Genomic DNA, 16,580 nt, shown 5'->3' with positions numbered 1-16,580 from the left:
GAGGAATTATGGGAGCAGCTACAATTGCTGGTGCTGACTCAAACTCTGCCCATGTCGACACCAACTCCCCCGGTGCCAGTCTGGTCTGAGCTCTCGAGACCGGTTGTACCTGCAGTGGAGTCTCCATCGGTGCCACCACCTCTGGCTAAGGAACTGACACCGATGGCTCGCTGACACCTGTTGTCTTCAACCCAGACATCACCTGAGGTGACGTCGGTGCAATCTGGGAAGGCATTGCAGAAGTTAAAACATCTCGAGCCTTTGACACCGAGTGCTCGACACCGACCCCAGACAACTCAGGATTCAGACCTATGGGGAGATTCTGAGCAAGAACCTATTCTGTCCAAAGATAAGGGTTCCTCAGATAACGAATCTATTCGCCACTCTTCTCAAGAGGCTTCTCTAGTGTCTGAAAAATCCTCTTTCTCCAAGTTTCTTCGGGAGATGTCCGAGACCATGTCCATCCCTCTGGAAGCTGATTCTAGAGACTGCCTACCCACTGATTCCTGGATGCCTTGGATTTTGATCAACCATCCAAGGAACTCCTCAAACTTCCCCTCCATGATATCTTACAAGAAACTTTTTACAAAAATTTAGAAACTCCACTTACTATCCCTGTGGCTCCTCGTAAGTTGGACTCTTCCTGGGTTTGACAAACCCCAACTTCCACATGAGTCTCCTGGTAGAATCTACCTTAAAGAAATCCTCAGGGGCTAATGTGTATGCCTCTTTACCTCCTGGCAGAGAGGGCAAGTGCCATGGATCGGTTTGGTAAGTGTCTTTACCAAAATGCTATGTTAGTGAACCAGTCTGGCAACTACAATTTTCACTTCTTCTACATGAAGCATTTGGTCAAACAAGTTGCCACGTTCCAGAAATATCTTCCAGAATGTAAGCTTCATGCTTTCCAGCATTTTATTTCTGACCTGCTCCAGGTCTGCAAGTACATGGTTCGTGCCTTCGAACTCACTTCGTGCTGCAGGAATGTCGGTGGCCATGAGACGCTTGGCCTGGCTTTGGGTTTCTGAGCTAGACATCAACTATCAAGACAGGTTGGCAAATGCACCTTGTCTAGAGGACGATTTTCTTGGTCCCTCCATGAACACGGCTACCCAGAAGTTGTCTGCTTATGAGACCAGGTGGGACACTCTGGTCAAGTCCAAGAAGAAGCCTCCACCCTCTCGTCCCTTCAGACCAGCTTCTTCCTATCAGAGAAGGTTTGCTTCAAAACCTGTGACCCATGCTCCACCTCAACCCAGGAGACAGAGACAACAGCAACCACATCAGCAGCAAAAACAGGCTGCCCCCAAAAGACAAAACAGCCTTTTTGACGTGTTTCTTCAGAGCATAGCTAACGTTACCATTCTGCAGACTTTGCTTCAGCTCATCGGAGGCCGTCTCCAATCTTTCATAGCTCGCTGGGAGCTCATAACATCAGACCTCTGGGCCCTCACCATCATTCGTCAGGGTTGCACTCTCAGTTTTCACACCCTGCCACCAGACTATCCTCCAAAAGAGTCTGCTTTGGACCCTGCACAGTCCTCCCTTCTTCTGCAGGAGGTTCAATCCCTTCTCCTGCTGAACACCATCAATGAAGTTCCCCTCAATCAGCAGCAGCAGGGATTCTACTCACGTTACTTCTTAGTTCCCAAGAAGACTGGAGGACAGAGACCCATTCTGGATCTCAGAGCTCTCAACAAATTTCTAGTTAAGGAGAAATTTAGGATGCTTTCCCTGGCCCTGCTTTATCCTCTCCTCAATAAGAACGACTGGCTATGCTCTCTGGATCTCAAGTAAGCCTAAACACATATTCCAATTAATCCAGCTTCCAGGAAGTACCGCCGTTTCCAAATCAATCGATGTCATTACTAGTACAAGGTTCTTTCCTTTGGCCTGGCATCTTCTCCCAGAGTCTTCACAAAGTGCCTGATTGTAGTGGCCGCATCTCTCCGATCACACAGCCTCCAAGTCTTTCCTTACCTGGACGACTGGTTGATCAAGGCTGTATCCTCTTAGGAAGTGGTCCACGCAACATCTCAGACCGAATCCTAGAAGCTGAAGAAAAAGGATGAAGTCAACTTCCCCAAATCACACCTTCTTCCAACTCAACATCTGCAGTTCATTGGGGCAATCCTAGACACCACTCTCATGAGAGCATTTCTTCCTCAAGATCGCCTTCAGTCTCTCATCCGTCTTTGTCAGCAACTGCTTCCTCTTCAGTCCATCTCGGCAAGGCACATGATGGTTCTGCTCGGCCACATGGCCTCCACTGTCTATGTGACACCACTAGCACATCTACACCTTCGCACTCCTCAGTGGACCCTTGCTTCTCAGTGGTCTCAAGCGACGGATCGCCTATCACAACATATATCTGTAATATCTCTTCTACGTTCGCTTCGATGGTGATTGACCTCTTCCAGTCTATCCAGAGGTCTTTTTCATTTACCCCCTCATCACAAGGTCATCACGATGGATGCATCCCCTTATGCCTGGGGGGCTCATATGGATGATCTTCAGACTCAGGGTCTTTGGACCGCCAGGGAGTGGAAATTTCACATCAATTTCCTGGAGCTCAGAGCAATCTATTATGCCCTCAAGGCCTTCCATCATCTTCTCTGCCCCCAAGTCCTCCTCCTTCGCACGGACAATCAAGTAGCAATGTACCACATAAACAAGCAAGGAGGCAGGGGCTCTCTACTGTTGTGTCAGGAAGCCCAAAAAATCTGGACTTGGGCAACAGCTCACAACCTTTTCCTAAAGGCTGTCTACATTCAAGGGAAGAAGACTTCCTTAGCAAACAACCTCAACAAGATTCTTCAGCCTCACGGATGGACTCTCAACTTTGCAGCTCTCCAGTTTGCTCAATGGGGCACTCCATAGGTGGACTTGTTTGCGGTTCCTCACAATCACCAGTTGCCCCAGTTTTGCTCCAGGCTTTACTCTCCTCTCCGTCTGGAAGTAGATGCCTTTCTCCTGGATTGGACGGGTCTGTTTCTATATGCATTCCTTCCAATCCCTCTCATGTTGAGAACTCTGTTCAAGCTCAAGCGAGAAGCAGCCACCATGATTCTCATTGCTCCATGGTGGCCCAGACAACATTGGTTCTCCCTTCAACTTCAACTCAGTTCCAGGGAATCAGTACCTACTTCAACTCAGTTCCAGGGAACCAATACCTCTTCCAATATTTCCTATTCTGCTTACTCAGAATCAGGAATCTTTTCTGCATCCCAACCTGCAATCACTACACCTGACAGCTTGGTTTCTCTCGGGCTGAATCCATCTAACTTACATCTTTCTCAGCCTGTTCGACAAATTCTTGATGCATCGAGGAAACCAGCCACTTAACTATGTTATCAACAAAAGTGGACTAGATTCTCTTCCTGGTGTCTTCTTCATCATCACGATCCAACTTCCTTTTCAGTGGATTTGGTGTTGGATTATCTGCTTCATCTATCTGATTGTGGCCTCAAATCTACATCTGTCAGAGTCCATCTCAGCGCTATTACAGCTTTTCACACGCCAGTCGAGGGAAAACCTCTTACTGCTCATCCTTTGGTCTCCAGATTTATGAAAGGACTTTTAAATGTCAAACCACCTCTCAAACCTCCGCCTGTTGTCTGGGACCTTAATGTGGTTCTTTCCAGCTTGATGAAGCCACCATTTGAACCAATGGCCACAGCTCATCTCAAGTTTCTCATCTGGAAAGTGGTCTTCCTTATTGCTCTCACCTCTGTCAGTGAGGGTCTGGACTAAGTTCAGATTTCTTAGTCCAGTTTTTCATCATGACAAGGTGGTTCTGCGCATGCATCCAAAGTTTCTACCAAAAGTTGTCTCAGAGTTTCATCTCAATTAATCTATTGTTCTACCAGTGTTTTTTCCTAAGCTTCATTCTCATCCAGGAGAAATCGCTCCGCACACTTTGAACTGTAAACGGGCTTTGGCCTAGTACATTGACCGGACAAAGCCACATCAAACATCTCCCCAACTAGTCATCTGTTTTGATCCAAACAAGTTGAGATATCCTGTTTCTAAGAGAATGATTTCCAACTGGCTGGCTGCCTTGTTCTTGTTCTGTTATTCTCAGACTGGACTGGCATTGGAGAGTCGTGTCACAGCTCATAAAATTAGAGCTATGGCAGCTTCTGTGGCTTTCCTCAGATCTACTCCTATTGAGGAAATCTGTAAAGATGCCACCTGGTCCTCAGTTCATACATTCACTTCTCACTACTTTTCTGGAGTCCTTCTCCGGACGGGATGGGCACTTCTACCAATCTGTATTACAAAATTAATTTTCCTAAAGTCCAACACTCCCACCATCCCATTTCTGTTAGCTTGGAGGTCACCCAAACGTGAGAATATGCTGCCTGCTTGTCCTAGGATAAAGCACAGTTGCTTACCGTAACAGGTGTTATCCAGGGACAGCAGGCAGATATTCTCCCAACCAACCCACCGCATGCGCAATTCGGGCTATCGTGAACTTTATAAAGTCTTAAAGTGGCCCGTACCGGGGCTCCATTGGTGACATCACCCATACGTGAGAATATCTGCCTGCTGTCCCTGGATAACACCTGTTACGGTAAGTAACTGTTCTTTGTCTGCTGAAGAGAGGCTTCAGGTGCACAGGTCAGAATTGTGAATATAGAGGACTTTGGCTTTATTGCTACAAGTACATTAGATGGATTGTGAGACTGCAGAAATAGGCAGGGAAAAATGCTTGAGTACCTGAATAAATTCATGACCTCCCATGAAAGAACAGTATAGAAAACTGAATAAATAAATAAATATTGACTCTCAAGGGGAGTGAAAATGGTGGCCTCATAAATAGTAGAATGGAGTGGATCACAGCAATGGCCCAACCAATATGTTATCCAATGTAGCATCAGCAACTGGAGAGCTTTTGTTGGTTTCATAGATTTCTCCAACCAAAAATATGTTCCACAGCCCTGGCTCATGTTTTCATGGCTACTTCTTTGGTGAGACCTCATTTAGAATATTGTGTACAATTCTGGAGGCCGCACCTTCAAAAAGATATAAAAAAGGATGGAGTCAGTCCAGAAAAAGGCTACTAAAATGGTATGTGGTCTTCATCATAAGGCGTATGGGGACAGACTTAAAGATCTCAATCTGTATACGTTGGAGGAAAGGCGGGAGAGGAGAGATATGATAGAGACGTTTAAATACCTATGTAATGTAAATATGCATGAGTCGAGTCTCTTTAATTTGAAAGGAAACTCTTAAATGAGAGGGCATAGGATGAAGTTAAGAGGTGATAGGCTCCAGAGTAATCTAAGGAAATACTTTTTTACAAAAGGATGGTAGATGCATGGAACAGTCTCCCAGAAGTGGTAGTGGAGACAGAGACTGTGTCTGAAATCAAAAGGGCCTGGGAATAGGCACTTGGGATCTCTTGGAGAGAGAAAGAGATAATGGTTACTGCGGATGGGCAGACTAGATGGGCCATTTGGCCTTTATCTGCCATCATGTTTCTATGTTTCTTGCCCCCCTGTAAATGGTGGTACTAGATTAGCTTAAACTGCAGTTTGGAAAATAAATGAGCTTTATGAGACTGGCAGGAGAGAGTTTATATATGAAACACTCTTGGACTGAGGAGGCAGTGGAGGGCTTGCTTACAGACATATGAAAGATTTCTCTAAGGAGCAAGCTAAAAATCAGTAAACCCTGCAATTAAAATTGCTGTTTCCAGAGTTCTTAGTCAAAGAACTGTCATGATCAGTGATAAATCAGGCAATACAGAATTGGTTTTCATGATACGTTGTCAAAAAGATTATAAATAGGGCCTTTCATCACCACAGAAAATGGCTACTGACAAGAAAACTGAAATCCCCTTTAACAGGATCATGAAGAAGCTGCAGGTACTGATGAGAAAGCCACTTAAAGGGAGGGTCCTTCCCTTAACGGAGCAGTTTTATATCAGCTAACAGAAATAACCATCTTCTCACAGTGTTAAGAGGACTGCACAGCCTTCCTTCCCATACTTGTGCAATTTGCTGCCATTGGAACAAAAGTTTGAATTACGTTATTTTCAGTTTTGTGGGAAATAAACCCTAAAACACAAATTTATGGAATAATGGTTAATCTGTTTGTTAGTATGTAGAATGATCAAGTTTTAGAATCTTGCAATTTCAGAATAAATCCTGTCTACTATTGACTATTATAGTAGCTGGCCAGTAATGAGGTTTTATTGTTGAGTGAACTGGGAGGAAAAAAGTTGGGATGAAATGCGTGGGATTTTTAGGATCTAAATTATTCTATAATTGGTTTTAAATTGTTTTGGGTGGACATGAACCAGAACATTTCCAGGAACTATAGAATATAAATCCTAAATTATAAACAAACACTTTACAACTTTGGTTAATTTATTAAAACCTCTGAGTAGGTACTGTGAGAAGATAAGCTTCAGCCATAAGAAGCCCTATGTTCAGTCAGTTCTCAGACTTTCTGTTTCTGTAATGTAAATGGTGAGCTTTGGAAATTCAATCTGAAAAACAATAATAAACCAGTTTATACTGGCCCTGGAGACAGCTGCCTTGATGCAGTTATAACAGTCCCTGAGGAAGATGAGGTAGCTTTAAGTCCTTTGGGAACAGGGACAGTTTAAATTTGATATTCCACCTTCTCACCCTGCCACAAGGTGCAATGTAATATCATACGATAACTGTCACAGAACATAAAATTAAATGGTATAAGAACCATCCATCTCCCGCAGTCACTCGCTTATCACCCATATATGCCTCAGGTAGGTGAGGATTTAGTGGGGAGGAGGAAAAGGTGTGGAAGGCTAGGCAAACTGGTTTTATTTGTCTTTCTAAAACTCACTATAATGTAAAAGTGTGTTCACAGTACGAGATTCCAGTTATCCACCCAGCCACAGATTTATAGCAGATTTTTCTGCAATAGCTAAGAGGATAAATGGGAAGAAGGACTTCAGAAGATATTTTAATATTGCCACAGAACGAAGTCTAAATCCTTGTTGAACTGAAAAAGGATTTTATTTCTCAGGTTACAATTATTTGCATCTTTGGTCTTAGAATTTTGAGACTTTCAAGAGTGGAAGGCAATAAGCCAGTGAAATTTATAGAGAGATTTTTGCCAAAACTACTAGAAATTTGATTAATGTAGGACTTTGATATGGAAAGAGCCCATATGTATCTTTCCCATAACACCAGCAACAAACAATACTGGAGACCTGTGATGATTTTCAAAATGTGAAAAAAGTCAAGAGAAAATGGAAGGCAATAAGCCAGTGAAATTTATAGAGAGATTTTTGCCAAAACTACTAGAAATTTGATTAATGTAGGACTTTGATATGGAAAGAGCCCATATGTATCTTTCCCATAACACCAGCAACAAACAATACTGGAGACCTGTGATGATTTTCAAAATGTGAAAAAAGTCAAGAGAAAATTGAGATCATCCTGGATTGAAATATACTCATAGTACAAAAAGATAGGCATCTCTGAGAAACATGGTTGTTTTTATCTTGTGAGGATGAGCGTCTTCGTGAATAAGAAGACACAGTAATATAGTGGGTGATGGCAGGAAAAGATCAGCATGGCTCATCCAATCTGCCTACCAAGATAAACTCCTAGTACATGATATATAACACAGTATCTCTAAAACTTTGTGCTATGCCACAGTAATATGCTTTGAGAGATTCCAGAATCTTACTTTATTTTATACACTAGATATGTACGTCATATAAGAACATAAGAATTGCCACTGCTGGGTCAGACCAGTGGTCCATTGTGCCCACCAGTCCGCACACGTGGCAACCCCCAGGTCAAAGACCAGTGCTCTAAATGAGTCAGCCTCACCTGCGTACATTACAGTTTAGCAGGAACTTGTCCAACTTTGTCTTGAATCCCTGGAGGGTGTTTTCCCATATAACAGACTCCAGAAGAGCATTCCAGTTTTCTACCACTCTCTGGGTGAAGAAGAACTTCCTTACATTCGTACGGAATCTATCCCCTTTCAACTTTAGAGAGTGCCCTCTCGTTCTCCCTACCTTGGAGAGGGTGACCAATCTGTCTTTATCTGCTAAGTCTATTCCCTTCAGTATTTTGAATGTTTCGATCATGTCCCCTCTGTCTCCTCTTTTCAAGGGAGAAGAGGCCCAGTTTCTCCAATCTCTCACTGTACGGCAACTCCTCCAGCCCCTTAACCATTTTAGTCGCTCTTCTCTGGACCCTTTCAAGTAGTACCATGTCCTTCTTCATGTACGGCGACCAGTGCTGGACGCAGTACTCCAGGTGAGGGCGCACCATGGCCTTGTACAGTGGCATGATAACCTTCTCTGATCTGTTCTTGATCCCCTTCTTAATCATTCCTAGCATTCTGTTTGCCCTTTTCATCACCGCCGCGCATTGCGCGGATGGCTTCATCGACTTGTCGATCAGAACTCCCAAGTCTCTTTCCTAGGAGGTCTCTCCAAGTACTGCCTCGGACATCCTGTATTCCTGCATGAGATTTTTGTTACCGACATGCATCACTTTACACTTATCCACGTTGAACCTCATTTGCCATGTTGATGCCCATTTCTCGAGCTTGATTATGTCATGTTGCAGATCTTTGCAATCCCCCTGTGTCTGCACTACTCTGAATAACTTTGTATCGTCTGCAAATTTAATCACCTCACTCGTCGTACCAATTTCCAGGTCGTTTATAAATATATTGGAGAGCACGGACCCAAGCACCAAACTCTGCGGCACTCCACGCGTGACGCTTTTCCAGTTCGAGTATTGTCCATTTAACCCCACTCTCTGTTTCCTATCCGCCAACCAGTTTTTAATCCACGTGAGTATTTCACCCTCGATTCCATGGCTTGCAATTTTTCAACGTAGTCGTTCATGCGAGACCTTGTCAAACACCTTCTGAAAATCCAAATATACAATGTCGTCCGGGTCACCCTTGTCTATCTGCCTGTTTATTTCCTCGAAGAAGTGCAGTAAGTTCGTCAAGCAAGATCTTCCTTTGCTGAAGCCATGCTGGCTGGTCCTCATCGGATTGTGTCCGTCAAGGTGATCAGTGATGCGGTCCTTTCTCAGCGCCTCTACTCTCTTTCCTGGTACCGAGGTCAGTGTCATCACCCGCATGTGAGGACTTATGTCCTGCTGTCCTCAGACGTATCTGCTACAGGTAATTTGGTTTTCCATTTCTTCTCCTGTCTTCAGCAGTGCTGTTTAGTTGGAGGACTGTTCAATAGAGCTATGCATAGATATGTAAGTGGGATCATGCTGAGGCTATTACAAATTTGGTACAGAAAGGACCTTTTCACATCATACCTGCATTTGTATATGTGCAGCCCCTGGATTTATGGTAAAATAAAACACCACCATGAAACATGCTCAATTCTGTGTTTTTTTTCCCTTCTCTCTCAGGAGCATGGCGGCATTTGCAGGGATGTGTGATGGGGGCTCCACAGAAGATGGCTGTGTGGCAGCTTCTCGAGATGACACTACACTCAATGCACTCAACACAGTAAGTTATTGGCTAACTGTGAATTGTCTTTAAAATGTTTCTCTGCTTTGTAATTTTGTTGGTAGATGAGAGAGAACCTTGTGTAAGACGTGAAGATACTTTTGCAGCTTGTGGTTCCACCCACCCCACACACACACTTGATTCTCTACCCCATTACAGTTTTTTTAGAGCTGTTACTAATGATAGACGGCTGTCGTTCCTGCTTGCATTATGTTTGAAGAAAAAGTGGTCTGTAGGTTTCCTTCTGAGCTCCAGCAGCCTACTTTGGAGGATCCAATAATACCTTCACACAGTGGTCAGAGATTTAGGAATCTTCCTTGGGAATAAGCCTGGTAACATTGATATTGGGGTCAAGGACTCAGCACTGTTGTTTGGCATCGACATGTCATTGAACCTTGAGTGACAAATGTATCTCCTTCTCTGCTTAGGGCAGAGAGTCACAGCCCTGTCTGCATTATCATGAGAAAGATGATAGAAGCACAATAGTAGCTCCAAGGGGAAATATGTGGTTGATGGAGGTATGTTTGACTCCCCTCAGAGGCATTTTTGGCAAGTGTGACAGTGGTAGCTAGAGGTGTGGATTTTGGAAGGTGTGAAGTGCAAAAGGACACTGATGGATACGTTGATCAGTCAGGCTTTGAGGATGACTATTGTAGTGAATGAGAAGAAAGACCCTAGGAACTCCCAAGAATATCTAGCTTTATCCCAGGACAAGCAGGCATGATATTCTCACATGTGGGTGACGTCATCTACGGAGCCCCAGCGCGGACAGCTTTTCAAGCAAACTTGCTAGAAGTTTCAAGTTTGCACACTGCACCACGCATGTGCATGCCTTCTCGCCCACTAGAGGGCGCATCCCACCTCGTGGTCCTCAGTTCAATTTTTTCCGCGGAGCCAGAAAGCCCTGTGGATTTGAGCTCCAGTTTTGTATTGCCTTTCTAGCTGCCGCGTTTCGTTGTTTCTTGTATTTTGATCGATTCGCGGTGCTCCTTTCTTTTTTTTTTGTCTCTTTTCTTTCGTAAAAAAAAAAAAAATATTTTACTTTTCGTTAGGCTCCGGGGGCTCCCGGCAGCCGTGGCCGCGGGACGTCGGTCATTCCCGGCCTTCTTTTTCGTTGATGTCCCGTCCTGTTACGGGATTTAAAAAGTGCAGCCGGTGTGAGAGGTTACTTTCCATCACTGACCCTCACCGGTGGTGCATTGTTTGTCTTGGGCCGGATCATCCAACAGCTTCGTGTGATCGCTGCGCTACTTTTCAAACCAGAGCCCTCCGTCGCCGTAAGGCCAGAATGGCGGAATTGTTCGCCGTGGACGCGCCGCCTAAGGCCTCGACGTCGGCCCCGGCCTTGACCTCGGCCTCGGCGTCCTCGGGGGCCTCGGCTTCGCCTCGGCCCTCGGCTTCGAAGGCGTCCTCAGGAAAACCGGCTTCGGGTAAGTCCTCTGTTCCATCCCCTTCAGCAAAGAAGCCATCCTCTACTCCGGCTAAGGCGGGTGGGTCGACCCCGGCCCCGCCTCGGACCTCGACTTCGCACACCCCGAGGGAATACTCGAGACCGAGGTCGCCCTCCAGGGAGTGTGCTCCGGACCCGGAACTCCCGACCTTCGTGGGGATCCCGGCCTTTCAGGACCTCCTTCGAGCCCTTATTTCATCGGAGCTGTCGGGGGCCCTGGAAGTGTTGCAGCGAGCTGCGGTTCCGGCGGCCTCGACCTCGCAGGCCTCGGCCGGGGCGCCCTCGTCCTCGGAGGCCCCGGCCTCGGCTCCCTCGACCTCGGGAGCCCCGGCCTCGGTGGCCTCGGTCTCGGGTACTGTGGCCCCCTTAACCTCGGCCCCGGCCCTGCCCTCGACCTCGGCCTCGGGGGGGCCGCCTGAGCGGAGTGTGCGGCCCAAGGAAAAGTTGCGCAGAGTGCGCCGTATTTCCTCCTCTTCCTCGGGGTCTTCCCGGGACGCCTCGCCCTCGACGCGACCTCGGACGGGGCGCCGATCGAGGAAGCCGAAGCGCCCGCGGGGCTCGCCTCGGAGGCACGATCGTTCCTCGCCGCTCGGGGGCGAGGCGCTTCAGGTGTCGGAGTTGCGCCTCGACAATCCGAGGCTCCTCCGATCACCTCCCGTGCCGCCTCGCCGAGGAAGTGGGAGAGTGTCCCCCGGACCCCGGGGTCCTCACCCAAGGGTTCTGCGAGGCAGAGAACTTCTCCTTCCCCCTCGAGGGCCTTGGAGAGAGGATCCTGGGACTCGGGGTCGGTCAGGGATCCTCATTATTCCCATGAGGCCTCTCCCCTCTCCTCGGTGGGGAGGTCGAGAACCCCGTCTCCCCCGGCCAGGCCGTCCTCATTTTCAACTTTTGTTCAGGACATGGCCCGAGCCCTGGGGTTAGACCTTATGGTCGGTTCACAATATTCCAAAGAATTTTTGGAGGAGCAGGACCTTCCCACTCCTCCTAGAGAGGTGCCTAGGCTCCCCCTCAACAGAGTCCTTCTGCAGACCTGGTTGAAGAATTTGTCGAACCCTCTTACAGTCACGTCGGTGCCTTCTAAAATGGAAGCGAAGTATAGGACGGTGCCCCCTAAAGGGTTCGAAAAGGCGCAGCTCTCCCACCAGTCTCTTCTGGTGGAGTCTGCCCTGAAGAAATCTCAGCCCTCACGGGTTTCTGCGGCGGTTCCACCCGGCAGGGAGGGGCGGACCCTGGATAAGTTTGGCCGTCGCCTCTATTCAAATTCCCTGATGGCCACCAGGGTTCTAAATTATGCCTTCACCTTTTCCTCCTATTTGCGTGGCATGGTGAAGGACCTTCCTCAATATCGAGACTCCTTACCGGACTCCCAAAGAGCAGGATTTGATAAGTTTATGTCCAACCTGTCTCAATTGCGGTTGTACCTATTTCATGCGGTGTACGACGCATTTGAGCTGGTTTCGAGGGTGTCGGCCTTCGCAGTGGCCATGCGCCGCCTGGCCTGGCTTCGCACCCTCGACATGGACCCAAACCTGCAGGAACGTCTTGCAGACTTGCCTTGTGTGGGGTCCGAGTTATTTGACGAGTCCTTAGATGCGGCGACCAAGCGGTTGTCGGAGCAGGAGCGCTCGTTAGCATCCTTGGTCCGCCCCAAACCTAGACCCCCGCCGCAGAAACCTTTCCGTCCTCCGCCGCGTCGATATCCTCAGAAGTCGACTCCGGCTTTTTCAAGGCCACCTCCGAGGCGTCCGTCTCAGCGAGGCAGAGGGGGACAAACCCAAGCCCCGGCGCAGGGTCCTTCTAAACCCGCGCCTTCCTTTTGACGGGCTGAGCGGACGGGGCGGGTTCCCCTCCGCGAAATCTCAGGAACCCCTTCCGATCGGGGGGCGTCTTCGGTTCTTCCGGATGGCATGGACCGAGATAACCTCAGACGCTTGGGTGCTCCGGACCGTCTCCGAGGGCTACTCGCTCAACTTTGTGTCCTCGCCACCGGACCATCCCCCAAATCTAGCCTCTTGCAACCGATCGCAGCTGCCGACCCTTCTGGCCGAGGCCAGGGCCCTATTGGTGCTTCGGGCGGTCGAACCGGTCCCCAAGGACCAGCGGGGTACGGGGTTTTACTCCCGTTACTTTTTGGTCCCAAAAAAGACCGGGGACCTGCGCCCCATACTGGATCTCAGGAAGCTCAACAAATTCCTGGTCTGGGAGAAGTTTCGAATGCTATCTCTCCCGGTTTTATATCCTCTCTTGGAGGAAGGGGACTGGATGTGCTCCCTCGACTTGAAGGAAGCATACACCCATGTTCCGGTGCATCCCGCCTTCCGAAGATTTTTACGATTCCAGGTGGGGGACCTGCACCTCCAGTACAGGGTCCTACCCTTCGGCCTGGCCGCGTCCCCACGAGTCTTCACGAAGTGCATGGTGGTGGTTGCGGCAGCCCTGAGGTCTCGTGGGCTTCATGTGTTCCCTTACCTGGACGATTGGCTCATCAAAGCCCCGACCAGGGAGGGGGTTATCTCAGCGACCCGACAGTCTATTGCCTTCCTGCAGAGCCTCGGGTTCGAGATAAACTTTCCAAAGTCACAGTTGTGCCCGGCTCAGTCTCTTCAATTTATAGGCGCGGTGCTGGACACGGTGCGCCTGCGCTCCTATCTCCCGCCCCAGCGGTTGGAAGCCTTGGTGCGGATGGGCCGTCAGGTCTCTCAACTGTCGGTGGTGTCGGCCCAGCGCATGATGATGCTGCTCGGTCATATGGCATCGACGGTCCACGTCACTCCGTTTGCAAGGCTGCACTTGAGGATTCCTCAGTGGACCCTCTCTTCCCAGTGGCGTCAAGAGTACGATCCGGTGTCTCGCCTCGTTGCGGTGACTCCGCTTTTGCGGAAATCGCTGCGTTGGTGGACAGACTCTTCAAATCTGTCCAAGGGTTTACTGTTTCTCACCCCTCCTTTTCGCAAGGTTCTGACCACAGACTCCTCGGAGTACGCGTGGGGAGCCCACCTCGACGGTCTTCGCATGCAGGGCCTGTGGTCTGCCGAGGACCGTCGGTGTCACATCAACGTGCTAGAACTTCGGGCCATCTTTCTAGCACTTCGAGCATTCGTTCACATATTGCAGAATCAGGTTGTCCTCGTCCGCACGGACAATCAAGTGGCGATGTACTATGTGAACAAGCAGGGTGGCACGGGTTCTTGGCCCCTCTGCTCGGAGGCTCTTCGCCTTTGGGAGTGGGCGGTCTCCCGGAACATATTCCTTCGGGCGGTCTACATCCAGGGAGAACTGAACTGTCTGGCGGACAAACTCAGTCGACTTCTGCAACTGCACGAGTGGACTCTACACTCCGGAGTTCTGCGCGAGGTTTTCGCTCGCTGGGGAACGCCGCAGGTGGATCTGTTTGCCTCTCCGGAGACCCGCAAACTGCCCCTGCATTGTTCTCGGATGTACTCCCGGGACCGTCTGGAGGCCGATGCCTTTCTTCTCGATTGGGAAGGGAGGTTCCTGTATGCGTTCCTTCCCTTTCCCCTGATCATGCGAACGTTAGTACATCTCAAATCGTCCGCTGCCACGATGATTCTCATTGCACCTCGGTGGCCGCGTCAGCACTGGTTCTCCCTGCTGCTTCAGCTCAGTGCCAGGGAGCCTCTTCTTCTGCCTGTGTTTCCTTCTCTGCTGTCTCAGAGTCAAGGATCCATGTTACATCCCAATCTTCAGTCATTACACCTGACAGCTTGGTTTCTTGCTCCCTAACTTCGCCTGGTCTGTCTCAATCGGTGAGGGAGGTGTTGGAAGCCTCACGCAAGATCTCGACGAGGCTTTGTTATTCGCAGAAATGGACCAGGTTTTCCACCTGGTGTTCGTCTTTTCACCTGGATCCGGTGTCGGTTCCGGTGTCCTCGGTCTTGGACTATTTATTTCATCTGTCGCACTCTGGCCTGAAAACCACTTCGGTGCGTGTTCATCTTAGTGCTATTTCTGCTTTCCATCAACATCTGGATGGGCATCCCCTGTCGCTCCATCCTTTGGTGACACGCTTCATGAAAGGGTTACTCAGGGTTTGTCCCCCTCTTAAGCCTCCTTCAGTCGTGTGGGATTTGAATGTGGTTTTAGCTCAACTGATGAAACCCCCTTTTGAGCCACTCAACAAGTTTCCCTTGAAATTTCTGACTTGGAAGGTGATGTTTCTGATTGCCCTCACCTCCGCTAGGCGGATTGGGGAGTTGCAAGCCTTGGTTGCGGACCCTCCTTTCACTGTCTTTCATCATGACAAGGTGGTTCTCCGTACCCATCCTAAGTTTTTACCTAAAGTTGTTTCTGATTTCCACCTCAATCAGTCCATTGTCCTTCCTGTGTTCTTTCCGAAGCCCCACTCCCATCCTGGCGAGACGGCGCTTCACACGCTTGACTGTAAGAGGGCGTTGGCATATTACCTTCAACGCACCAGGTCTCATAGGAAGGTTCCTCAATTGTTTTTGTCCTTCGATCCTAATCAATTAGGGCATCCTGTTTCCAAGCGCACTCTGTCTAACTGGTTAGCTGCTTGCATTTCTTTTTGCTATGCTCAGGCCGGACTTCCGCCCCCGGGTCGAGTCACGGGGCATAAGGTCCGAGCGATGGCAGCTTCGGTGGCTTTCCTCCGATCCACTCCTATGGAGGAAATATGTAAAGCTGCCACTTGGTCTTCGGTTCATACGTTCACCTCTCATTACTGTCTGGACACTTTATCCAGGAGTGACGGCCGGTTTGGCCAGTCGGTGTTGCGTAATCTGTTTTCCTGAATTGCCATCCTCCCACCTGCCCTTTTTTGGTTGGCTTGGAGGTCACCCACATGTGAGAATATCATGCCTGCTTGTCCTGGGATAAAGCACAGTTACTTACCGTAACAGGTGTTATCCAGGGACAGCAGGCATATATTCTCACAACCCGCCCGCCTCCCCGGGGATGGCTTCTCTGCTAGTTATGGAACTGAGGACCACGAGGTGGGATGCGCCCTCTAGTGGGCGAGAAGGCATGCACATGCGTGGTGCAGTGTGCAAACTTGAAACTTCTAGCAAGTTTGCTTGAAAAGCTGTCCGCGCTGGGGCTCCGTAGATGACGTCACCCACATGTGAGAATATATGCCTGCTGTCCCTGGATAACACCTGTTACGGTAAGTAACTGTGCTATCTCTCCCCTCTTGCTGAGTTTTCTATGGTTTACCCAAATCTTTTCTTTAGAGTGCCTCTAATTATATTGTCTGTTGAGGTCAAAAGTTGAAGAAGAGATTATGGGAGTTAAAGGCTGCAATGAAAAATTCAAAATTGGGTAATACTTGGATAGAGGTTCAACGTCATAATTGAAGTTATTTAATCTATTCATGATGCCTTGTAAACTGCTGCAATCATTTCATGTTTGTGCAGATACATTAGTTGCATCTGTTTTGATTTTAAGTAGTCCTCAACACTTTTAATGCATTTGAATCGGAACTAGTTGTTTTGACACTATGAAACCCACTTTTAAATTATTTTTTCCAGATGTTACAGCAGTTTATACTTTTGAGGCCCAGAGTTCTTCCTTTGGGTGCTCTTTTCATTTTAAAATATCTTTGTAAAAGTACAGTAAAGTATATTTTCTTTGAACCTACTCAGCTAATTGCATT

The 16,580-nt window shown here is 48.3% G+C and overlaps 1 protein-coding gene across 9 annotated transcripts in view; it reads left to right on the top strand.

Annotated features, from left to right (window-relative positions):
• Positions 1–16,580, top strand: part of RERE (arginine-glutamic acid dipeptide repeats) — a 468,133-nt gene that overhangs the window by 350,740 nt on the left and 100,813 nt on the right. For all 9 annotated transcript variants that reach the window (XM_033922383.1, XM_033922386.1, XM_033922385.1 and 6 more), the window contains one exon: positions 9,399–9,498. In XM_033922383.1, coding sequence (XP_033778274.1) covers positions 9,399–9,498 — 100 coding nt within the window. The remainder of the gene's footprint in view (positions 1–9,398; positions 9,499–16,580) is intronic.

The sequence above is a fragment of the Geotrypetes seraphini genome, chromosome 15 (assembly GCF_902459505.1).
Source record: "Geotrypetes seraphini chromosome 15, aGeoSer1.1, whole genome shotgun sequence".
Classification (NCBI taxonomy): Eukaryota; Metazoa; Chordata; class Amphibia; order Gymnophiona; family Dermophiidae; genus Geotrypetes; species Geotrypetes seraphini.
Note: the sequence above shows the minus strand (reverse complement) of the source record. Positions and strands in the feature narration are given on the sequence as shown.